Source organism: Triturus cristatus, chromosome 5_2 (assembly GCF_964204655.1).
Source record: "Triturus cristatus chromosome 5_2, aTriCri1.1, whole genome shotgun sequence".
Classification (NCBI taxonomy): domain Eukaryota; kingdom Metazoa; phylum Chordata; class Amphibia; order Caudata; family Salamandridae; genus Triturus; species Triturus cristatus.
In genome coordinates this window covers 1,069,563,563-1,069,588,666 of record NC_140588.1, presented here as the reverse complement: position 1 = coordinate 1,069,588,666, position 25,104 = coordinate 1,069,563,563, and the positions used below count along the sequence as shown (strand labels likewise).

At 45.7% G+C, this 25,104-nt stretch overlaps 1 protein-coding gene across 3 annotated transcripts in view; it reads right to left on the bottom strand.

Moving 5' to 3' along the window:
- Nucleotides 1-12,501: 12,501 nt before the first annotated feature.
- Nucleotides 12,502-25,104, bottom strand: part of LOC146829685 (arf-GAP with Rho-GAP domain, ANK repeat and PH domain-containing protein 1-like) — a 399,658-nt gene continuing 387,055 nt past the window's right edge. For 2 of the 3 annotated variants that reach the window (XM_085608376.1, XM_085608375.1), the window contains 2 exons: nt 21,612-21,717; nt 12,502-13,712 (listed from right to left, as the gene is read on the bottom strand). In XM_085608376.1, coding sequence (XP_085464502.1) covers nt 13,556-13,712; nt 21,612-21,717 — 263 coding nt within the window. In that variant the 3' untranslated portion in view covers nt 12,502-13,555. The remainder of the gene's footprint in view (nt 13,713-21,611; nt 21,718-25,104) is intronic. The other variant, XM_085608377.1, reaches the window with a different exon arrangement.

Here is a 25,104-nt window from a genome sequence, read left to right as displayed (position 1 = left end):
TTTGGCACAGGGGGAAGGTTTCTCAAACATTCTAGTGCGAGTTTTGAGACTATAAAGCTGGGGTTTATTGACAGTTGAGTTGGGTGCTCACTTACAGAGCAGACGTACTGCTGTAAGACAAAGGGAACTTGAGTCCGGGTAGAGAGTCCAAGCCAGCTGTGAACGGGCCCCCCAGGCAAGAATTGGCAAGATGTCGAGTGAACGATCGGGTGAGGTGATTTGTTTCTGACTAGTGCCATTGTGATGCGTGGTTGCAGTGGCTGTGGTCATTTGAGGTGTTTGAGGTTTTGATTATTGCCATTGTGAGGTGTGGCCAGTGGCTTTGATAATTTGAGGTGTTTTCTTTGTGATGTGTGTCTGAGTGAGGTGCACATCCAAAGTAATCATTTGATGTATTTAGTGTATATATAGCTTTCTGATCTCTTGCAGGACGTCCCATTATATCTGCTTGAGTCTTATCTCATAATATTTGCTGCTTGTTTATTCGTGGTATTATTCATGCATTTAACTGTTGCATTTGCCAAGTGTGTTATTATTGCTTACATATAAACATATATATCTCTCTAAATGTATTTGAATGTTGTTATTTTGGCATCTGGGAATACCTTTCTGTTAGAGAGCATTGTGTAAAATAAAACCCCAAGCCTTATTCTAAAAAGAGAGTCTTTGCATTTTGTAAAATAAAACCCTTTTCTAAAGGTGCTATTGTATTGTGTTATGTCTCCTGCTTCGCCGTGGGTTTAAGCCACTGTGTAGGAGATTCTGTATTATTGTATTATCTGAAAGGGGAAGCAAGTCAGATGTAATTTCCTGTTAGACCATATAGAAGGAAGCAGTTCTAATGGAAGAATGCATCATCGCCCATTTTTGTGACCTTACCGCTCACTACGTCCAATCCATGACTAACATATTTGACACCATTGCCCGGAAACAGCTAAAAAGAACTCATATCAAACACTTCAAACCCTGGATCGGTAGCAACCTTAATGAAAAAAAGTAATGTAATCTAAGGCTCGCTGAGAGACCTTGGAGAAGCTCCCCCTCCATAGCACACCTGAAGCACCTGAGGTTGGCACGAAGCTCCTACGACAACACATCCATAGATCAAAAGCAGAATACTTTAGGGTACAATTAGACAAGGCCAAAAACAGACCCAAAAAACGTATTTAAATCATCCTTCAACAAGCTATTTGCCAAGCTAACCTCCAACAGGGTGATAATGGGTCACTGTTAAATGGAAAGGATTTTTTCTATTATTTCATGGGAAAGGCAAAGAGGATTGAATCAGAACTACAACTAGCCTCCCAACGTCTACCTTCTCTGGACCAGCCCAGTCTCCTTCTAGTCACACACCTACTGTGAGCCTCTCACTTTGGCCATAGTGCCAAAAATAATGCTACCTGTAGTACTTTCAAATACCTGGATGAAGACTATATTCCCAAAGCAATAACATCAATAAATTCCTACAAAACTTTTGATGATACACTGCCTGCCACACTTATTAAAGAGATGAGTTCTTCCGTACTACCGATTTGGTCCAAAATTATGAATGCTTCCCTCTCACAAGGCATGATTTACCGATTGCCTAAAAATAGGCCAGTTCTCACCAATCCATAAAAAACTTCCGGCCAAACACTAACCTCCCGACTCTAGCAAAGTTCCTTGAAAAATGTGTACATCTTCAACTCAGTGGCCAAATTGAACAATATCTACTTCTTGACCAATGCCAATCAGGCTTCAGAATGGGTCATAGCACCAAATCAGCTATTACTCACATTGTAGATGACCGATGCCCTGAGATCGCTTGATCAGATTGTACCCTGATCGCTCCTTTGCGTTCGGCACAGTAAAACTTGACATCCTAATACACCTTGAAAATAGGATAGGGCTATCTTGTTCTGTTCTAAATTGGTTTGCCTCGTTTCTTCACAACGAGGCCTAAAGAATCAAAGTCAATCAAACACTTTCAGACATCACCCCGGTCTCAACTGGAGTGCCTCAAGGTTTCACACTCTTACCCACACTATTCAACTGAAACGTGGAACCCCTGAGTGAAATCCTGAAACAATCCAACATCCTTTACCAAATGTACGCTGATGACACACAATTGTACCTGAAAATCTCCTCACCCGACGACATCAAATCTCTCAGCTGCACTCTGCTAAAAACCCAACAATAGTTAACTCACTATCACCTCATGCTCGAAACTCTGAAAACTGAATTATTTTTGATCCCCTCCCCCCCCCCATAAACAATCTTCTTTCATAGAAGAATGGCTCAAGTAACTCACAGCTCTTAACTGCACCCCACAAGTTATCGACTCAACAAAATCACTTGGTATCACATTGGACAAACATCTAAATATGCTAGACCTTATCAGTGCAACACCACTGCTAGGCCATGTCTTCCCTGGACTAGAAACAAGCATCCTGGGACCGGTTTCGGGCTAACAGCCCTCATCAGCAAGGCTAGCTTGAATCCAGTGGCAAAGTGAGCAAGAGACCCACGTCTGGGCATACCCTGCCAACTTAGGGCCAAAAAAGCACACACAAGGAGATGATGGATGGAGCTCTGAAACTTTTCAGACACTCACCCCCAGTCACAGATCTGAGTTGAATCCATCATCATTCTTCAGCTAACTTCGCCACCCCAGTTCAGACACAGCTATATGCAAATCACATTTGACCCTGTGCCTCATGGGAACAGTCCAACCCGAACTACTAAGCCATGTCTTCCCTGGACCGGAAACAATCATCCTGGGACCGGTTTTGGGCCAACAACCCTCATCAGCCAGGCTAGCTTGAATCCAGTGGCAAAGTGAGCCCGGGACCCACGTCTGGGCATACTCTGCCAACTTAAGGCCAACAAAGCAAACGCAAGGAGATAATGGATGGAGCGCTGAAACTTTTCAGACACTCACCCCCAGTCACAGATCTGGGTTGAATTCATCAAAGAAACTGGCAATAAGATGTTCATTGTAAAGTACTGTGCTGCTCCTTGGAGTTCTGCTTAGACTCTAAGGGCCTCATCTACAAATAAATGACGCAGCGCCGCAAGCTATTTAACTGCGCCGTGCTACGTCATTTTCATAGCACAGGGATGCTTTGCATTAACAACAATACAACACATCCCTGTGCTTTCCCATGCGCTGGTGCACAATTGGCTGCCATGCACCAGCACAGGCACCCTTGCATCATTTTGCAAGGGTGCCTACACTGCGGGGATGATTGTTTTAGCGCAGGGAGAGACACCTTCCTGCACAAAAACAATCATTAATGCATTCTATGCAGCACACATCGAAAAGGGAAACAAGCATTTGCAATGCAATAGGTCTCGCATTTACGCGAGATTGAGCTATTGGCATTGCAAATGACAATGCCTTTTATTTTTGTTTTCGTTTTTAAAACATAATTAAAAGGCATTGTCATTTACAATGCCAATAGCTTAAACTTGTGTAAATGAGAGACCTATTGCATTGCAAATGCTTGTTTACCATGTCTTGCCAAAACCCTTAAAAAATTTATCTTCAACCAATTCCAGTCCTTCAAAGCCATCAATTTTCTCCATTGTCCACAAGCTGGATTTAGAGCAGGTCATAGCACAGAGTTTGCGGTAACATTGGTTTTCGACGATCTCAGGCGGAGCTTGGACTGATAAGGATGCCCTGGTTTTATTCGATCTAAGAGCTGCGTTCAACACAATTGATTGTGCCATCCTACTTTCCTGACTTAAGAACCGAGATTTTAATCAACGGTCTCTTGATCACTCTGAATCCTTTCTTACATGTCTCTTTCAAACTGTCTTTCTTCCCTTCCTCCTTTACACCAGAGGCAGAGATAGCCTGCTTTTGAGTACGACAGAGTTGTGTACTGTTTTGTTTATCCCTCGGCCCGTCCCCCATCCTCCAACAATAATGCCAATAGTGAACTAAGCGCAAGTCTGTTCTTATGTGCACTCTTTGGGTAGCCTGCATTTATATTATATATTCACAGCATTATGTTTTATTCAATCAAACACAGGAGAAGGTTTTGTACAGCATACATCCTGAAGTGGTGTATTTTGAGATCCTCATATGTGATAATGAAAAAAAGAGAGAAAGTGAAATAAAAAAAATTGCCTAGGATCACACAATTTAGTTAAGTGGAGAAGCCGGGGTTAATTCCACGTTTTTGGTTTCACATTGCGCATTCAGACACTAGGTGTATATGCTTCACTTCCCCTGCACCCACCTTACTGCCAGCCCCTCTGCTCCACCGCCACCCAGCTGGCCTCAATGTGGCTCTCCGTCACTTCACAGACCAAACCTTTTGGCCCCTGGGTACCCAGGCCCTATACCATCCTGCCTTTTCACTCTAAACTAGATAATCCCCTCCTCTAAACTAGATATAGATAATTCTCTCTCTCTCCCCCGTTCTTTAAAAGTGTCCTGAAGTTTTGACTCAATGTAAAGTGTGTGCACTTTACACCCCACACACACCTTCCCATCACCTCACCAGTTATTAAGCACTGTGATCCAGGACACAATAAGAACACCTCTCTGGCTGGTCGCTCACGCACAACAAGGATGGGATGTGGTGTAAAGGTCAGAGCTGCCAACTTTGGAGCTGGTGGAACCAGGTTCCAGTCACAGCTTCGCTCAACAGCCTGTGATTCTGGGTAAATCCCTTAATGTCCCCAAGCCCAAAAAATAATAATAAAGATGTTGTTTCGTATTGTAAAGTGCTCCAATATCTTCGCGTCGAATTCGCGCTAAATGAAACTACAAAGAAACTCACACTAACCACCCCGGTTCCCATCAACACACAACCTCTCCCAAACCGCGACCTAAGTGGGCAAAGCGTTTCCTCGCCCCACACGGGCAGTGCGTTCCTGTATAAATTTGACACTACAGAGCCGATCCGGTCTAAGTACTTGCAGGTAGACAGGTTCACTCTACCCTCAAACACGCCGCTCATTAGGGTGGCGCAGTCCGTGAGGAATCTTACAACAGCATTCTGCTCAAAGAGAAAGGGCTCTGAAAAATACCCGAAGGCACGCCATGGCCGAGATGCAACAGCCGCATGAACCACCCAAGGCCCTCCGGGCGCGAAAGAAACACCTGAATGGATGGGTGACCGCTGTCTGTTGCCATGGCAGCCTGACGTAATTACATGATTTATCATGGCAGGAGTAAGTGTGCTGGAAATCTACAACGCTGCCATGTATCGACAAAATGAAAAGGAAGGGGGAGAGGGGAGTGAGTAAGAGGGCTCGGGGGACATATCAGCATTGGAGTTACACACACCCAATCGACTGCCGCCCTGAGTGCCACGGACAGCCGTAAGACTCTCTCAGGTGGAGGACGCTAGCGCCTAAGGGCAAACACCTCACAGCGGAGAGATGTCTCACTTATTTCACTATTTACAATAGCAGCTTCTGTATAGAGTGCTTCGAAGACGAAATGTGTGACATGTTGGCTCTATGCAAATACAACATTATTATCGTGGGTGCTACTGCGCCCTCTGCCTCTCGAGCCGTCACCCTGAGCCCTCTGCTTAAAGCGCCCGCCGAAAACTGAAATGCTTCTTGGAGTCAGGGTTGGCACCTTTCTCAGGGTAGCATCTGCGGCGCAACACAAGATGACACCCCTCCTCTCCCCCTGCAGAATGTGACGCGGTCACAGGTTTACCCATATCTCAAAGATATTCATTCGCCTTGAGCTGAAAGAGGTCCCTCTGAAGTACTGAGGCCCCCTGAAAGGTTGAGGGCCCCCTGCGCCGCACAGACTAGGTGGCTCGCCCGTTTCATCTGCGGCCCCTTGTGTGCTCCTCACCCATAAAAACCACACGCAGAGGCCCCTCTGTCTATCCTCCTGAGCTATCACTGCTGAACGTGCTCATTTTTACACCTGTTCTTTACAGCGGTCAGAAACGAGATCGTGGAATGAAGCACTACAAACAAGTTATGTAAAGGACCCAGTTCAGTTCAGTTCATGAAGCTTTATTCGGTTCATAACATATGATGACCATAAAAGCGCACAGCAAAACACAGAAATACAAAAATACAAGCTAATAAAGAAACACATTTAAAAGATCATACTTTTCCTATAATAAATAGATTTACAAATAAAACTTGCAGTATAAAAACATATATCAGGGGAATTCATATTAAAAAGCAACCTCATTGCATCTTCCGTATTAAAAATACCGTATTTTAAAAACATGGGTTTTAAAAATGTAATCCTTACATTCAGGAAAAGAGTGCAAATAAGCATAAAGTGCATACTGCTTTGTTTGGAATGTCCATCGCACGGGCAACGGCCAACAGGATATCTTTTTTGTTGGGGGAAGGCCACCAAGACATGTGCCATTCCTAGCCTTAATCTGGTTAGGACAAATCTATGCGCTGGGCGGGTTACCATGATCAAGTACTGCTGGAAACCCTCATTTTCAGTGTATTTATTATATTGTTGAACAGTAGTGAGGGGACCAGACTCAACTAAACGTTTTTGGGTTCTAGACAACAAAAAGGATTTTTTCATGTCGTGTTTGACTAGAGCTCGTGGGGAATAAAAATCCAATAACAAGTTCAACCCGAAAATAGCCTGATAACTCTCAACAACATACTTGAGCCATGGGATTTTCATACAGTTATCTAATTTAAGACAGTCCTTGATAACAAGTTGGTTGAACTCAGTCTCTTCCTTGTGCCAAATTGCTTTGTAAAGTGACAAAGGCCTAAGTGAAACAAGGTCACTCAAATAGGCAGCCCCAACCTCTTTGTGAATTAACTCTGTTGAGGCACAAGCAGGAAGACACATTAATTTCTTGAGGAAGATGTTTTCTTCCCTCTGAAGACAACCGACGTTAGAGTAACCCCACAACCCCGCCCCATATAGGGCAATGGAGACACTTTTGGCCTTGTATATCTCCATCATATCTCTTATTCGTCTATCCCCTATCTTTGCGGCAAATTTAAATATGCCATAGGAGCTTTTGGCCATTTTAGTTCTTACACTTATTAAGTCCTGGGCCCTGCTACCGTCGCCCGAGAAAGTGACACCCAAATAGCAAAAATTTCTTACTTGCTGCACTTTCACTCCTTCTATAAAAAAGGCGTGATTCTTACTAGTCTTAGCCCCGCAAATCATAATATGAGTTTTACTTTTATTTATCAGAAGCTTCCTCTCCCCTATAAATTCGGAAAACCGATCCATCAGGCGCTGCAAACCAATAGGTGTCCGAGATAGGAGCACAGCATCATCCGCATAAAGCAGAACCGGCCCACCTATCCCGGCAACCTGAGGAGCATCAGCCTTAACTGTTTTCAGGATGGTTTCCACCCCGTTAATAAATAAAATAAATAACAAAGGGACGAGGACACAGCCCTGTCTAATTCCTCGTTTCACATTAAAATTCGGGGTACACTCCCCATTGACCCCATATCGCTTGCTTGCATCTTGTTATATAATCTAGCAAGGAAAAAAATGATTTCCTTAGGGGCGCCTAATTCTAACAAGACTGACCAGAGAAGCGAATGATTAACTGGGTCAAAAGCGCTACTTAAATCGGCAAAGCAAAGATACAGATTGCCACACATAGCCTTGGTATACTTGCCGATTAATAGTTCTAAGTTCAAGCACTGATCCAAAGTCCCACGGCCCTTTCTAAAACCGTATTGGGAGTTGGCAAGAATCCCATTCTCCTCTGCCCACGCTTCCAATCTAGTCAACAGCACCCTGCTCATAATCTTCACCGATGAGTCCAACAGACTGATCGGCCGATAATTACAAGCTAATGCCTTATCCCCCTTTTTGTAGATAGGGACAATAATTGAATCTCCCCATGTGGGTGGAATCAAAGTGGTTACGGCTGCATTGAGGACCAAGGTAAGTATCGGTCCCCAAATCAGCGGCTCGGCCTTATAAACATCAATAGGGACTCCGTCGGGCCCCTGGGCCTTTCCCCCCTTGCTAGCCTTAATACTGCATTCCACCTCACCGAGGGAGATGTCTAGTGGAAGCATGGGCCAATGCCTTTGCTCGTTACCAGTCGAGACACTATCTTGAAAAATAGATGAGAAATGGGACACCCAAGCCTCACTCCCCACATGAGATGATAGTTGGGGGATTATGTCATTGTGTAGGAAGGGGGAATTAATAGTAGACCAGAATAAGCGGCTGTCCAAGGTTTCTGCCGCCTGTGTTAAATTATCCCAGGCTTCCTGCTGGAGTTCTTTTTTCCTTCTAGTAAGTGCCATTTTGTAATCATATCGTAAAAGTGTGACTTGATTCTTATCCCTTGGGATATGAGCTAACGCTTTTTTAAGTTAGGAAAAAAGGGCTGTACAAGCATGGTCAAACCAACCCTTACCCTTGCCTCTCATACCCGGCTTATTTCCCGTAAATATATTATTAATAATCATATTGATAATAATAAAATTAGTCACAACGGAGGTAGGTGAACACCCTGATGTTAAAATGGTATTAATATCTTCCAAGTTTTTAGATATGATTATAGGTACTACTACTGCAGATTTTTCCCCTTTCCACCTAAGCCTAGTTCCATTTGCTCTGTGCGGCTCAATGTTAGCTAGAATTCTTGGCGCTGTCTGGTCTCTGCATTTCCATGACTCAATTCGCATGGTAATACAATTGTGATCACTCAGGTTGGAGGCGTCCCTTATCTTAATCGAACAATGGGGCACTAGACTGGATGAAACCACAATATGGTCGATGCTAGAACTGGCGTTCCTCCCAGTAAATGTAGGGATAAAATGACCACTGGTCTCTACATCAGGCCTCACCAGCTCTAAATCATAAGTTGCCATTACACTATTAATAGCCTCCCCATAGGTGTTATGTGGGAAATGAGGCGTATACTCGCCACTATTATTTTGTACCCCACAGGCCCTGGAGGAGGACAGGCCACATATTATGGAGTTAAAATCACCTAACCAAATAAGAGTAAGAATGCATTTTGCTTCTGCTACAAGCTTCATGAGGGCACTATCAAGCTCAACTATTACTTTGTGCCGGGAATTATTAAAAATATTGTTATAAAAATTTATTAATAGCGCTTCTATACCTTCTGATAGTTGCACCCAGAGAATTTGGGAATGGGTTCCAACTGATAAATGTTTAACAACCGTCAGCTTAAGGTCTACTGATATAAGAAAAAGCAGTCCCCCCTTTGCTCTTCCATGTCTGGACTCAGTAGCTTCTAAGCTGTAACATATATAACCATCAAAGCAAGGTTTAGCAGTACACCAAGATTCTTGGAGACAAAGAATATCATGTGATCTAATCAAGACCTCCCATCCCAAATTGTTTTCCTTAGAGGCCCAACCGGCTATATTCCAGCTAGCAATAGAGATACCCCTGTGGGAGCAGTTATTGAACTCTTCTTGGGCAGTATTGGAGGTGTCTCCATCACAGCATAGTTCGTTCACAGTCACACCCAAGCTTCTATCTACATCATTGATCAATTCCGAATTACCCCCAGTGACATTTGCTACTATTGATCCACTGTTATTGGTTCCCAGGTTATCATTAATCTGGAGATCCCCATGAGCTACCTTTGACACATTAGATTGTTTAGACGGACCACTAGAAATAATGGGATCTGAATGTCTTCTGATGTCAGTCATTCTGATCTAAGGAGCTCAGGGATTGGTATCTATTCTGAACAGGGATTTCAAAGACTAACCCGTGAATGGGGGGAAATAATCTATTTCAGTCGATGGTATGATTAGAAGGGGAGGCTTTATCCCTGTTAGTAGCATGGGGCGACTTACGAAGATGGTTGTAAAAATAACCCAAAGGTCGTACAATTATGTCAGTCTCATTCTGTGATATAGAGGCTGCTCTTAACAAGACCGTCGCAACATGCTGGGGGTGTTGGAAATTAACAATAACGCAGTCCCCCCAACATGACTTTCTTGTATTTCCAATCCAACTAACCTTTCTTGTAGTTATAATTTGATCAAAGAACTTAACCGGGAACCCACAATGCCTATTTAGCCAGAAAGTTGTTTTATTTTTTAGTGAGTCCTGTGACTCTGAGGAGGTTCTAGTCCGGCCAAGACCTAAGGAGGGGACATAGGATAGGACAACGACATATGGTGCACACTCAGGTGGAAGGTCTACGGATCGGTTGTTGTTAAGTGCAGCTTCCCTAACTGGTATAGCAGTCATTACAGGCTCCTGCACAGTACTGCTTGTATTACAAGCCTGTAATTCACTCCGACTTGCTGGTGCAGGTGCTACTTGGACCTGCATCGCCCGACCACCTGCTCGTGTACCTAGTGTCGCTACTTGCATAGAACAGGCACTATTGTTAATCGGTTTAAGGGCAGATTCAGCTCTAGGGCCATCCTTCACTGAGGGCCCAGGATGATTCATCTTAGTCGTAAGCCTGTCTAGGGCACTCCCCAATCTAGACACTTCGGCTGTAAGTTAGTCTATTTTGGTAGTTAATGGCTTAACAATCAGCTCAAGTTTGCTCTCTATGATACCAACTTACAGATCAAATTGCTCGGTGTTAATAGTAACTGAATTGTCCTTGGCCAGGGTCCCTTTTTCACAGACGGAGTTCTTGGGTGCAGGTTCAGCTTTTCTTCTAATAGTATTTCCTCCCCGTTTGGTGGTTACTTTTCTGCATGCCCTCACTGAACGCGGGGCCAACGGGCATTGCTGTGGAACAACCTCGGGGACTACTAATAGATCTTCAATCAGGGCACAGACAACTGAGGCATCAGAGACTACTGTGGGTAAAACTTCGGGATTACGGTAGGTGACCACAGACTCAACAATGTCAGTTATATCCTCTTCAAGGAGTCCCAGTGGCAGGTCAGACAAATTATCTCGCCCCAAGGATTTTCTTCGGTCACTGTTAATCTTGCTAACAACTTTGACCAGATAGTTATCCATAATAGACTTTTGTTTGGTCATAGTGGCACTAGTGATTATCACAGCTACTACAAAGTAAACGGGCTATGGGTCACAGGGCTGTTGATCAAATGTACGCCAATCCCGTAAACCTGGAGGCACACTCAGCTCGCAAGTTCTATCACACAGTCACGAAACACTAAATTCTGGGAGCAGCAACCAAAGGGGATGGCCCGGCCCGGCCTCGAGCGGTCCTCGGAGGGCCACAGAGGGCCCGCCCTTTGCCCGGGCTTCGTCTGGCGCCGCCCGCGCGCGTCCCGCGACGCGGAGGGAGCCTCTCCTTTTTCTGCGCCTCCGGGTGCGAAGGTAGGCGGAAGTCAGGTGGTGGTGGCGCTAAGCCCGCTGGGAGCTGTAGTCTCCCCCAACTGCGGCCGTAAACTCCGTCAGCGGCAGGGGAGACCAACAGCGTAGGCGACCCAGGTACAACTGCCAAAGCACAGGTAGGTGCAGGCTCCCCGTCTCCACTCGCAAATGCCCCGCTCCACCGAGGGAGCCTCTCCTCTTTCTGCGCCTCCGGGCGCGAAGGTAGGCGGAAGTCAGGTGGTGGTGGCGCTAAGCCCGCTGGGAGCTGTAGTCTCCCCCAACTGCGGCCGTGAACTCAGTCGGCGGCAGGGGAGACCAACAGCGTAGGCGACCCAGGTACAACTGCCAAAGCCCAGGTAGGTGCAGGCTCCCCGTCTCCACTCGCAAATGCCCCCGCTCCACCGAGGGAGCCTCTCCTCTTTCTGCGCCTCCGGGCGCGAAGGTAGGCGGAAGTCAGGTGGTGGTGGCGCTAAGCCCGCTGGGAGCTGTAGTCTCCCCCAACTGCGGCACCACCACAGCATCACTCAGCACCACCACAGCATCACTCAGCACAACAGCATCATTCAGGGCTACCACAGCATCACTCAGGGCCAGCACAGCATCACTCGGGGCCACCACAGCATCACTCAGGGCCAGCACAGCATCACTCGGGGCCAGCACAGCATCACTCGGGGCCACCACAGCATCACTCAGGGCCTGCACAGCATCACTCAGCAACACCACAGCAACACTCAGCGCCACCACAGCATCACTCAGCAACACCACTGCATCTCTCAGCAACACTAAAAGCATCACTCACGGCCAACACAGCATCACTCAGCACCACCATAGCATCACTCAGCACCACCACAGCATCACTCAGCACCACCACAGCATCACTCAGCACCACCAGAGCATCACTCGGCACCACCACAACATCACTCAACACCACATCAGTATCACTCAGCATCGCCTTTGCACTAGTACACCAGCACATCATCACTCAGCAAGACCCAAGTATCATTCAGCATCACCTCAGCATCGTCTCAGCACCAGTCACCACCACCACTACCACCTCAACATCACTCAACACCACCTCAGCCTGCTCTCGGAATCTGCCATCTGTTGATTCTCCCCTAGCGTCTGGCTGCTGCTAGTGTTATAATACAGGTACTAGTTCACAACCTTCAACCTCTAATTGTTTATGCACCCTCAAAAAAAAACTTTAACAACCATTGGAATAGGCAAAAACAAGTTGCCAGCATTGCAAGAACAAAAGAAAAATGAGGAAATTTTTTATTGTACATACATTTTTTAATATGGTCGTTCTGTTGGACATAATGCCTCCTTGGTCATATATAAGGTAACAAAAATGCTTCTGTCACTTTTTTATTACAACTTTTCAGCGTGCTGCACAGCAGCCACACTTCTGTACAGCACAGCTTAGAAACATTGGCAAAGTCAATAGCTCTGCCTAAACACTTCAAAGGCCCCAAAGGCGAGACCTATTGGCTATGCCAATGCTCGTTACTTTTAGTCCTCTACACAAATATGCAGATGTTACTGTACCTTTGCATGTAATAGTATGTTGGAGTACATGCATGATGCGCATAATATACACATGTCTGTATATGTTCACTTTCTTCTTCCAGTTTTCCGCACCCATTGAGATGCAGGATGCCGCACCTCCCCTTTCACCAGCCCGTCGGTCTACATATGGCACTGCACTCCCTGTACCCTCATCTCATGATATAGAAATGCTACAGCACTTGTAGCTGTACATGGCTGTTGATGTGAATATTATTATTATTGAGCGCCTGGTTACTCCAAAGGAGTCCCCCACGCTAGGACATCACAGACCATGACCACAAGCACTACCCCCCCCAAACCCCCCCTCCCCCGGGACCCACAGGCCTAAGACGAGTGAAGGCCCGCCCCCAGAATACTAACACCCATCCCCCGGGGGAGATTGAAAGAACCAGGTTTTACGTTTTTTACGAAACATAGTTTCAGGTGGATAGGTCCTTAATTCCAAAGGAAGATTATTCCAGGCCTTACCTGCGAAAAAACCAAAGGATCTACCTCCTGCCCGTACCTTATGAACCTTAGGCACTACCAACTTAGCGGTGCCCATAGACCTCAGATTCCGGGTAGGTCTACAAGCAGTGAGTAATGGGCGCAGATACCTCGGCCCTTTCTCATTGAGTTCACAGTGTATATCTCCATTTGCCAACATACTTTTCCAAACACAGAGATGAGACAACCAGAATCTCATCAAGTGTACTTTATTTTTTATATTACATACAAAAGAGAGTGGCCTGCCACCGTCATGTCCACCCACTCCTCTCATCGCTCATTGAAGATGCCTGGGTGGTACACGATAAAGTCATACACCAGTTGTGTGCTGTCGGACAAGTCCAGAATGCTGTGGAACAGTGTGGGGGCAAACACCATGGATAGGTTTAGCGCTGGCATGTTGTTCACACTGGACTGGAGGTGGACCCTAGAAGAAGAAAGAAAGATCCATTAGGACTCCCTGAAGGTTAGGGGTCAAGTCCATCAAAGCTGCATACAGAACAGCCAGGGAGCTGTATGCAGCTGTACCTGGTGCTGAGCAAAAACCGGAAGCGGATCAAGAAGAAATGGACTTCGTCGCTATCAGTGACAGTGCATGCGCGGCGACATAGCTCGTTCTAAAGGCCCTTGTACCCAAGAGCAGGTTTGCATATAGGCTCTGTCAGCTATGACCTTGCAGGAAGGTTGAAGGGTGGTATTTTTTTTTTTTAAACACAATTTTATTGACTTTATTACATTTCTTGCAGTATATTCATTACAGTAATTCGTCAGCGGATAAATAGAAACATTACATCAATTAGTGCGTTATATCTGACAATATATCTCTACACATGTAAGTGGGTTGAAGGGTGGTATGATGTATTTTTGCTTTGCTTTTGTCAGACATCATCTTGCTCCTAACTGTTGACACACAGAATAGGACAAGCACGCGTCACCTGCTTCTTGATTGCCATAATCAGACTACAAGTACAGACACCAAGCAAAACAAATGTAACTAGAATAAAGCAGCAATAGAAATGCATGAGGCCCTACTGGTCACACAAGTAGGGCTTGTGAGTGATAGAGGACAGAGATATGTATGAGAAAAACACTCTCCATAAGGTAACATTGGTCCACATAAGGGACTGGTAGTGGGAAAGCTTAGAAACTAGAACTTGGCTGGGCTGAGAAACATCAGCTGTGAAGGGGAATCATTGGACATATCGTATTGGGTATCGAAAAGAACATGGCGTTCAGCTGGTAGGTTGGATTTAGACAGGCAGGGACAAATGACCATAGGCAGCAGGTTCTTGAGGAAGCATTGAAAGAGGGGGTGCTTCTAATGGGGCGGGGGGGCATTACATGCGTTGGCAGAAAAGGCTCTTCACAGAGTGGGTTTATGTCTGGAGCGGCGGCGCCTGCCACTCCCTGTCTGCCCATTCAACCCATCCGTGCCTCCCTGCCCAGGGGCCCTTCATCACTTTCTTACTCCTTTTCTTTTTTCCTTTATTACATTTCCTTCCTCACCACCCCTTCTTCTGTATAGGTTTTTCACTTTTTTTTTAACAATCCTCATAGATGTCAGCCATCTACAGGAGGGTGACTACAAACTAACATAACCTTGGTTGTTTTCCTCTCTCTGTAAGCTTTACTGAGGATTACTAACTTAAAAAATATATATATATTTATTTATCATTTTCAATACATATGTACAGTAGCTCCATAGTTTAACTTATTATCAACTTAATTGTCCATACATTTGGACATTACAATTTCTTTCGCGTTTTCTCAATTTACTCTTGCACCAACATATGCAGCACATGCACTTATTACGAATCCACGGAGTCGCTTATAGCATTTGTTCTCAACAAGTCAACCTTAAGCGCCGCAAACCCCTTGGTCTGGAGGTCGTCGGGAGTTCCTCTGCACGCAGATCCAAATTCGTTTTGCAATATACCATATCTTTAATCCAATGCTGGTGTTCAGGAGCCGCTCTTCTCCCCCCCCCCTCCCCCCAATACATGTGCCCAACAGTTCCTAATACGCTCACAATCCCAGGCCAGAGGCATAACACCCGCTCCTTCCCTCCCACCCCACTTGCATCCATCGGTATCTCTGAGGCCACGCCTGTGCAGTTGAGCTGGTGTATAATACATTTGCTGTATATATTTAAAATGAATAATACGCAAGTTACAATTGGATGTTAATAGCTCTGTTAACACACAGCATCTCTCCCATTCCTCCAGTGTCATCTCGGGGTCTAATGGTTCATTCCAGCGTTCAAGGGCCTTAATGTTGGTGCCTCGGCTCTCCTCTAGCGCTGTCTTATATAATTCAGTGACGTGCTGGCACCGTGTGGGGCCAGCTAGAAATGTCTAATGTTTGGAGCACTGGTGGTTCCTCTGGGAACTCAGAGTATAGTTCCTGGATAGCTGCACGAAGTCGATAACACATTAATTAATAGGGGCGTTTTGTACTGTATATAGTTGAACGTGCGAGATGTTAGAAATGTCCCTTCTGGGTTTACATCTCCCATCTTACCTATACCTGCCCCCTGTTCTTGTGTGACCGATAAGGCTGGGTGGTGTCCTAGAGGGAGTGACGGGGCGGATAACATAAGTTTGTTGGCTTTCGCACCCAAAATCGGCCATGCGAATGTGGTGCAATGTATCATGTTTATTTCTGGGCGCGGTATTTCTCATCTCTTGTGTGGCACAATGCGGTAAAGTGGTGTGGGGCAAGCGTCTGTCTTCTGCCGTCAGATGCAGTGTGTACATGTGGGGGTTATACCAATAGTGCACAAACTGTGCCTGCGCGCAGAGATAGTATAGCTGCAAGTCTGGTTCCCCAAACCCACCCTGTTTATATGACCTGGTCAGTGCCTCCCATCACACTCTTACAAGTGTGACAATTCGGTCAATTTCAGGCCCCCAAAGTTATAAGAATGGCTTGAGCGGCAGGTAACAGTCATTTTTAATGTATATAGAATTAACTGTTGGGGTGGTCATCTCTAAATTAGCAAGACATCGCCACCGTGTGGCAGACTGTCATAAGCACCAGTGTTGTCAATTAAGTGCCGGTGCTGAGCACTGGAGACCACCGGCTCAAATTAAGCACCGAAATCATTGATAACCTCAAAGACTATGGTTTAACAACAGCACTGAGCAGGTTACGTATTTGGAATACACATGAAAACGTATCTGGCTGCTTACGAAACTGACGCACCTCTCTTCCCTGATTAGTTTCAAGTCTTGGTTAAAATGTCTTGAAGCTGCGGAGGTATTGGAAGGAAGTTCTGACCAGTATTACCACAATCTGTGTGGGAAGGAAGAGGCTCCCTCATGCAATGTACGGCTGACTCCAATGTGGGAGCTGCTGGGAATGGAGAACATTTCAGCTGGGATGGAGGGGAGAGGATGCCTCTGAGAGAGTCTGAAAGCCGCGCATAGCCTTCTTGGCTCAGTCGTGGAGAGAGCCACATGTCCAACGTACTTACAAATACTCCACCTCACACAATCCCATGGGGCGGAGTGATGAAGAACCTGACCCACAGAGCTACCCGGTGGGCACAACTCGGGATGGTCTCAGTGGCGTAGCAAGGAAAGGTGGTACCCAGTGCAGAGAATTTCTTGTCACCCCTGGCTTGACAAAATGGCAAAAATAAGTGTTCAAAGCACACATTTTTTGCCATTTCGTCACCCCCCTCAGTGATGACACCCGGGGCGGCCCGCACCCACGGCACCTCCTTTCCTACGCCACTGGGTGGTCCCCAGTAACACTCATCAACATCTCCCAAATCTGACTGGATTATGTTATTAACACACGTCTCTCTTCTTAGCTGTAGAAGTCATAGTATAGGGAGGGAGGTGAGGGGGTGGCTGGAGAAGTTGGGGTTTTGAGCTTTGTTTTTGCATTTGTCTTACTGCTGCAACATCTTCGTACCCCGCCAGCCTATGGTTGTAGGTGGGTGTACATGTAACTATGTACCTGCTATGTACCTGTGAATAAAACAGAGTTAACCATAAAGTGTCTTGATGTTTCCACAGGTAAAAAGGGTCTGATTTATGCTAGAAGTGACCTCTTGAGGGATCAGTTACACATTCTATCTGAGGTGGCTAAGTAGCCAAAACCCAACGGAATGGAATGCAGTCTGAGTAATTACCAGTGGTTGAGATTAATTCAAGCCTGTGCTCCAAAACCTTTTTGTGTTCCTCAGTAGGACGCCTTGAGCGGGTCCTGTATTCACTGTGACATAGGACTCAAGCAGCACCCTGCTGACGAGACCCAATACTGCTGAAACTGGTCTAGAGTTGATTGTATTCCTGGCTGCAGCTTGGCGATTCAGGCTGGACTGCCCCTATTGGAGCAGGACCAAGGCTGATCAGAGGTGGCAAGTGGGCAAATAAAATTTATCGAAAAGCAACCTCAATTAATTACCAGTGGCTGACATTATTTCAGACATTCCACCCATCACTTTCTGTTGTTCTCCACACATCAGTGTGTTCGAGAGGACTTTGAGGTTAGGTACTGGAGAAGCTGCCGGCCCTCCAGACAACTAGTGTGCTGCCAGGCCTGCCAGTTGTTCAGTCCCCACTAGCATGCCTGTCTTCCTGTCCACCACGTTAGCGGATGTTTGTGGCATTGTCTGGCTGGATGACCGGGCTGTCCGCAGCAGGAGAGCTTGTCTTTTTCCTGCTATCAACGTCCATTTGGAGTTATGGGTTCTTTGACCTCATTCAACAACATGCATTCAACCCAAACAAACTGAAGGGCTTCAGACCTCTTTGATGAACTTTATATTCATCCCAGTCAAGGTTTCAAACTTTGTTGAGACTGCAAGGAATGTCGATAAAGGTGCTCATGATCCGTGCGTGAGCAGCGCTCTGCAGAAAGGCAACGCCAAGCTTTTCACTTCACTTTCAGGAATAATCATAGGTCCTGATTGAGTTGGGTAACAATATACATCTGTTATTCAGCGCCTTGAGACTTTCGGGTGATACGTGCGCTATACAAAAGTACATGTTATGTTATGTTATGTTATGTTATTTAGAGATTGTCGGAGAGGGTACTCCGTCACTAAGGCTAAGGAGTACCCTCTTCACCAAACTGAGTTCAGTACATTATAGCTCTCTTGATTACTTCACTATCTAAAGATTCTCCCATGAGCCTCTCTGTTCCGCTCCTTGCTATCCCTCCATTGTCTTGCACCATCAAGTGTTTCCCTTCTGTCTGCTTATCCCCTTTCTCTTTAGCTTCCCATAGCACCCACATTTTCCTTGCCCCTGGCAAATCTATGTTTTCCTAGCACCCCCAAGATCCTACGGGGCTCTGTTGTTTCATATCTAAGTTTGTTAGCCAGATCCGAAGAGAGCCATTAAAACATTGTTACATTAGGAGAAGAAGAGCCAAGGTCCATGGATCCTGCAATTGGACTCTCACTGGGCGAAGGACGGGACCAGAATCTTCTCTACCTACTACCCGAGAGCTGTGGTAGGGATTGGTTAGCAGTAGCATGAGATCTCTTTATAAGGAGGCCTATTTATGAAATAGTCAAGCAGTGCGGCAAGCCACCTTGCGTGACAGGGAAACGGCAGCAATGTGCTGTATTTAAGGCAATATGCCTCAATCCTGCCTCTTCCTCTGTGCTGGCGCCCTTTTGGTAGCCTCGCGCCAACGACGGCACCCTTGCACCTTCCTGCACAAAAGAAATCATGAGCGGGATATTCCGATATCCATGTAAGCTGCAGAATGCATCACACGTAGAAAGAGGAAGTAACAAGGAGAAATAAAGATACTCTCCTTGTTTCACATATCTTTTTGGCACATTCCCAGGTTCACCAGTTCGGGTAAATATGGGAATGCTTCAAAAACCACGGGAGTCGCGTGGGAACACCCACTGTAACACCCATGGAACGCTTCCCTGGCGCAGAGTAAGGTGTTGCAGTGATTTGCGGTGCGTTGCCCTACTCCAGATTTATGGAGCCACTCAGGGACACACAAGCAGGCCTCGTGTGGCTTCATACACCTGACTTCAAGTTTGTGTCACTCTTGCACCGAGCAATGCAAACCACATCGTCCATAGGCCCCCCGGCCTCTACTTCGATTACACAGAGCGTATGGCTCGTTATTGCCTGGGGCTTACTCTACATGCTACATGTGAGGACAAATTGATGTTTGAAACATGGCAGAGTCTAAGGAAGGAGCATCACATCACCAATCACCGCCAGTGGCAGCGCCCAAGCTTCAGTGAAGCAGAGGAAGAGGGTAGGAATCGTATCCAGCAGTGTGGCCTCAAAGCAGAACTATGGAGGGAGTTGTAAAGACGAGCTCAAGTTCAATTTCATGTTTGGGAAACTAATGTAGAACTGTGAACACTTAGGAGGCTAGAAGATTCATCCCATCTGGAAGGACTGAGATGTCACTGGCATGTAAAAGCAAACCTTTCAACAAGAACTTGATTTCACATTAAAAAAACACAAGGACTAGTGTCATATTTACTCAGCTATAGTAAAGTTTGAAAATATAACTCAAAAACAAGTCCCTGAAAGAGATCCTGAACAAAGCAAAGTGATCTATCTATGGACAGATCACAAAGAGGTCTTCAGCAAAGGCTCGCAGATTCCAGAGGCCGCCAATTTTACTACCTGCAAAGATAGCTCGTTTGTAGGCCGTGGTCTGGCATCGTCTTTGACCCAGATGTCACAACACCATGTATACTTCGAAATTGGTTGGCAGCAGGAGCCAATGGAAGATTGAAGTCACAACATTAGGGTGAACTATAAGAAATCTGGCAAATGTGTTTCTTATTGCTCTTTACGTGGGCGTCATCTACGCTCGGTGCAAGAGCCCCTCGTGTCCTGTGGCATGTCCTCTTCTGTCGCACCCCTCAGAAGCAGCACGGAATCTCAGGAGTTCGCTCTACGGATCCAGAATCACCCGTTATGTCTCTACCAGAGTGGGCGGCCATTGTCTTGGGTAGCAGGAGAGCAGAGGTTGGGTCATTCGGGTTTATCTGGGTATGTGCCACAATGTAGGGAACTCGAGGTACTTCAAGTGCCTCATTCTTTCTGCTGAGAGTATGAAGATTCTCTCCAAGACCTGAAAACAGCACTAAAAGGTCATTTACCCCAACGTAAGGACGAAAAATGCTGCTCGCATACTGTTGTAAGCATGACTGTTTCCTACCTTGTGTTTACTGAAGTAGGAATGCGAGTTCTGTGCATGTACTCCTGTCCTCGACAGTGATGAGGGTCAGCCAGTGCAATGAATCAACACTTTAGCCGGGGCCACTTGGACTTTGTTAACCTCCTCACCATCACTGTACTATTCACTGCCAGCATCATTCTTGTGAAACATTACTTTCACTCAACAAATAGAGTAGATCAGTACTCGTGATGCTGAACGTGATCCCTTCACCAACGACTCAAGTTTTGGGTAAACAAGCAAATCCTTCTCCTCCTGATGACAGACGCCAATCTATCATTCGGGCAAAATTCAACAGAAAATTCCAAACCACCATGATTACCACCCAAGTCCTCAAGAACAACAAATTAATGTTTACTTTTAAATTAAAAGTGGGTGATGGGGATTATTTGAGTGTTGAGCTCCAAACATTTTTGCTTCAAAAATCCATTGCCTTCTGCAGATGATGAAAACCACGGTCTACCGCATTTAGGGGAATGTTGATATGTTTTAGGATTATGGTTTATGCTGCTCAGAGAGGCTTATAGCTCTGACCATGCGTGGTTTCAAGGTTCCTCGCATGTACCCCTGTGTTTCTGGAAGGATGGCTCAAACCATCTCCCATACCAATTTCTCCTCCATTACAGGCCTACTATTCAGAGAAATACACCCTATGATGTTGTTAGTACGAGGGCTCCTCAAGATTCTGATATATTCCTATGACCACTAAACGGCCAGTGAACAAAGACACCTATAGGAATCTTTTTCCTCATCCCTGCATGCTCCTGATCTTTGTTATACTCTTGTAGACCCTATGCCCATGGTATGGCACATTCCCTAGCACAGCTAGGAATCCTAGCCAGACACGAGGTCGCTATACCCAGATAATAAATCTTTGGCAGACACTGCAACTTAACCAAACTGCAATGTAGGCACATAATGTCCTCTATGCAGGTAACGCCCCCTAGCTAGACAGCATACCCTAGGCCGGTGTTGTACCATAGCTAGACGTATCACGATACGGAGACGCTGCGAACTAGCCTGACATTAAGACTACGCTGGATCCAAGACTCAGGAGACATCTTCAGACAACACAAGTTGATCCACCCACCCTAAGGTGAAGAAGGGAACAGCCCCCAGCAGGGAGAACTCACTACATACTCACGAGTGCAAATGTGCAAAAACGTCCTTCAATAGCAGCTTGTTCTGAATTGGGATTGAATCCAGGAGCGTGCTGTAAACTGCGATCCTGTCGGCCTCCTCCGTCACAGCTGCAAAAAGAACAAGATGAGCAAAATCACAGACTTGTCATTGGCCGAAGAGTGAAGGGCATGGTTCAAGCATGGCTGTGAAACACAGACATTTGAGGAACCCCTTTGTCGTTTAGGGGGAGAAGGTACTTTTCTTATGGGGCCAAATAATGAAATCTGTGCCCCAATACTTGAGGTGTGCAGCATGACCGCATGAACTATCCTAATTCCACACCGGCACTGCTTGCAGGCCTTCTGTCCAGTACTCACTGGTGAGTGTGCTCAACACCTTGCTTCCCTACCAGCCTCCAAATATTTGTTTCTATGACTTATTCAGCAAAAACTGCAATATGCAATTACCTTTGTACCACTGCATTGTTCGTGTAACTATTTCAGCCAGAACCATCAGCAAAAGCATTACAGAAGAAACGGTGTACACAGGAAGAGTTACTCGGTACATAAGAAGCTGTAATGATGGGAACATGTAGAGCGGGTGGGTGGTGGATGGTTAACTTAAACAAGACAGTACAATTAGAAGATTCAAAAGCATGAATGCCCATATTTACAATAGACGTTGCACAAAGATGGAGAGTATGTTATGTAGTTGGTAATTAGGATCCTGATGCGGCGATCTTTGAGAGCAGTCTTGAAGGAGGTTGGTGATGCAATAGCGCACATTTCAGCCGAAAGAGAGTTCCTGTTCAGAGGTCTTGGAGACGGAAGTTCTGAACCTTAGAGGTGCGCATTGAGGTTTGGAGGTGACCAGGAGGTTACGGTTGCCTGAGCGCAGATTGCAAAGTGGGATGTATCAGCACAGGATATAGGAGAGGTAGTTTAGAGAAGAGCCATTTATGGTTTTGAAGACCAGTATGAGTGGCTGATAGCTCGGTGATGGTAATTGGAGGTTGGGGCATGTTGGGTAGATTGCAAATGGTCATTCTGTTGAACTTTAGTACCTTGTCCAGTGGGAAAAAGAGCGCACAGGAGAATCTCCACCAATAGGCAGGTGCAATAGTCAAGTTTGCTGAGGCCAAGTACGTGTATTACTGCCTTGGCGGTGCAGAAGGGACTATATAGGCAACTTTTTAAAAATAATAAATAGTTAAAATCTGGCTGCTGTGGATGCACAAGATATGAAAGATTCCATACTCAAGAAAGGGTTGAAATATACACCAAGGTTTCTGGCTCAGGTCGTAAGACGTCAGATATCAGGTGAAAGTGGATCGGTGCGGAAGGAAGACCAGTGTTGATGTGTTGGGAAAGTAGATCATTTCTCTCTTTGACAAGTTTGTCTAAATAAATCTGATAGTCATCCAGTGATAGACAGCTGTGAGGCAGTTAGAGATGTTTGTATGAGGGGAGTGAATGTGGGAAAACAGAGAAAGCTTTGGGTGTCGTCAGTGTAGGGGTGATATGAAAATATGTAGGAAGCAACGATCTGGCCGAACGTCAGAGTAAGCCGCATGCCTGATGGTTAGATAGTCTACTAAGAGTATTTACATGAACGGCCTCTTTTAATGCGGTATGTGTGATGTGATCTTCCACTTTGGGACATGTGGGAGAGGAAATAGTGATTTCTATCTTACAAAGTAACATTCTAGGGTCTTCATGCAAGTGTCCTGTTATCCTGTCTGAAAAACATCACACACGATAAAATCAGACACAGAGGTATTCAGGATTTACTGTGTGCTATAACTATTGCAAGTGTGCCTGCAAAAAGATGTTTAAAATGAGACGCAGATTTAGGTGCTTACTTCAAGGTAAACAATCTCAACCAGGTAAGCAATCTCAACCAGGTAAGCAATCTCAACCAGGTCAGCAATCTCAACCAGGTCAGCAATCTCAACCAGGTCAGCAACCTCAACCAGGTCAGCAATCTCAACCAGGTCAGCAATCTCAACCAGGTCAGAAATCTCAACCAGGTAAGTAATGTCAAGCAGGTCAGCAATCTCAACCAGGTCAGCAATCTCAACCAGGTCAGCAATCTCAACCAGGTCAGCAATCTCAACCAGGTCAGCAATCTCAACCAGGTCAGCAATCTCAAGCAGGTCAGCAATCTCAAGCAGGTCAGCCATCTTTCTCATATGGAATGGCCCTTGCCTGCCCTTCACAAAGCCAACTGGTCTGGCTAAGTAAGGTATATGGGAGCATCCTATCCAGCCTCTTCGCAAGGAATTAAAAGTGAAGGGCTTTTGGTCTAATTCTAACAGTGCAAATGGTCAGTACAATCCTACGGTCTTCCCTATCTTTGACTGGTACAGAGGTCAGAGATGCTTCAGCTTCCTACATTTCTGAAGGGCACACTCGTGTTTGCAAGAACAAACCGAATAGGTCCACTAGTGAGCGGATCAGGTCACCTGCAAACATTTTATAGAACTGGAATGCAAACACGTTGCGGCTACACACTGTATTTACTTGTAGTTCCCAAATGGTCAGTAGCACTTCTTCTGACTCATTAGGCGAGTCCGTGGGGGTAGAGTTGGCATCACCAGGTTCTTCAAGAAGTGCCGCCTTGCCTTGCCATTTTCGAATTCTTTGGTATAAAGATGCCAATAGTAAGAGAGGAATGTGTACTGTTTCTCCCTCTCATGTATCTCCTTAACTCGGTCTGCCTGTTTTAGCTGGGATGTAAAATTCTTTGCTCGCTGTGTACAAAGGCGAAGGTGAGAAGTCTGTCTGCTTTATTACTTTTCTTGTAAAAGGTCTGTAAAAGGTATGCTTTGATTTTAAGAATGACAGCTCAGTCATGTTCATCCTAAGAATATTTAACTGTCCCCTTAGAGCTGCTAATTTCCTGTTTCCTAATATGGTTTGAATTTTCTTGTGTTCTTTTTCAGCTTCCTCTAACTCTGAAGTGAGTTGGGCCTCAAGACGTTTCCTTTCCCTATTATCCCTAGCTCCTAGTTCTAGCGGTGTCCCCCCCCAAGGGTTGCATTGAAGGCATCCCATTGCACTTCAAGGGGTGCACCCTGGTGTATGTTTTTTTTTTTAAGTATTGTATCCTCAACTGCAGTTCAGCTCTGTGAGCTGGGTTCCTTAGCAAGCCACCTTTCCTTACTCTAAGACTTTCTGCTCTCAGGCACCCTAACAACTTAGCATGCGTGTGTGTGTAATCAGATGTGGAGATCTCCAAAATGTCTGCCCATTAGAGTCCCTGTAAGAGTGATGTGGACATGAATATGTAATTGGTCCTGGTGTGTGACCTATGCACCTGGAGGTAAAAAGAAATCTCTATCTCCAGTGGAATGGAAGTGCCCAGTGTCTTTTAGGCCAAGCTCTGTGAAACGAGAGCACAGTCATCATGGTCGCACATGATCGAAACCCCTCCTATTTTTATGTCTGCTGATGCCATGAACTTAAATGGGCATGTCCTGCTTTTCAGCCAAAATTTGTCAGCCCTTAACAGAC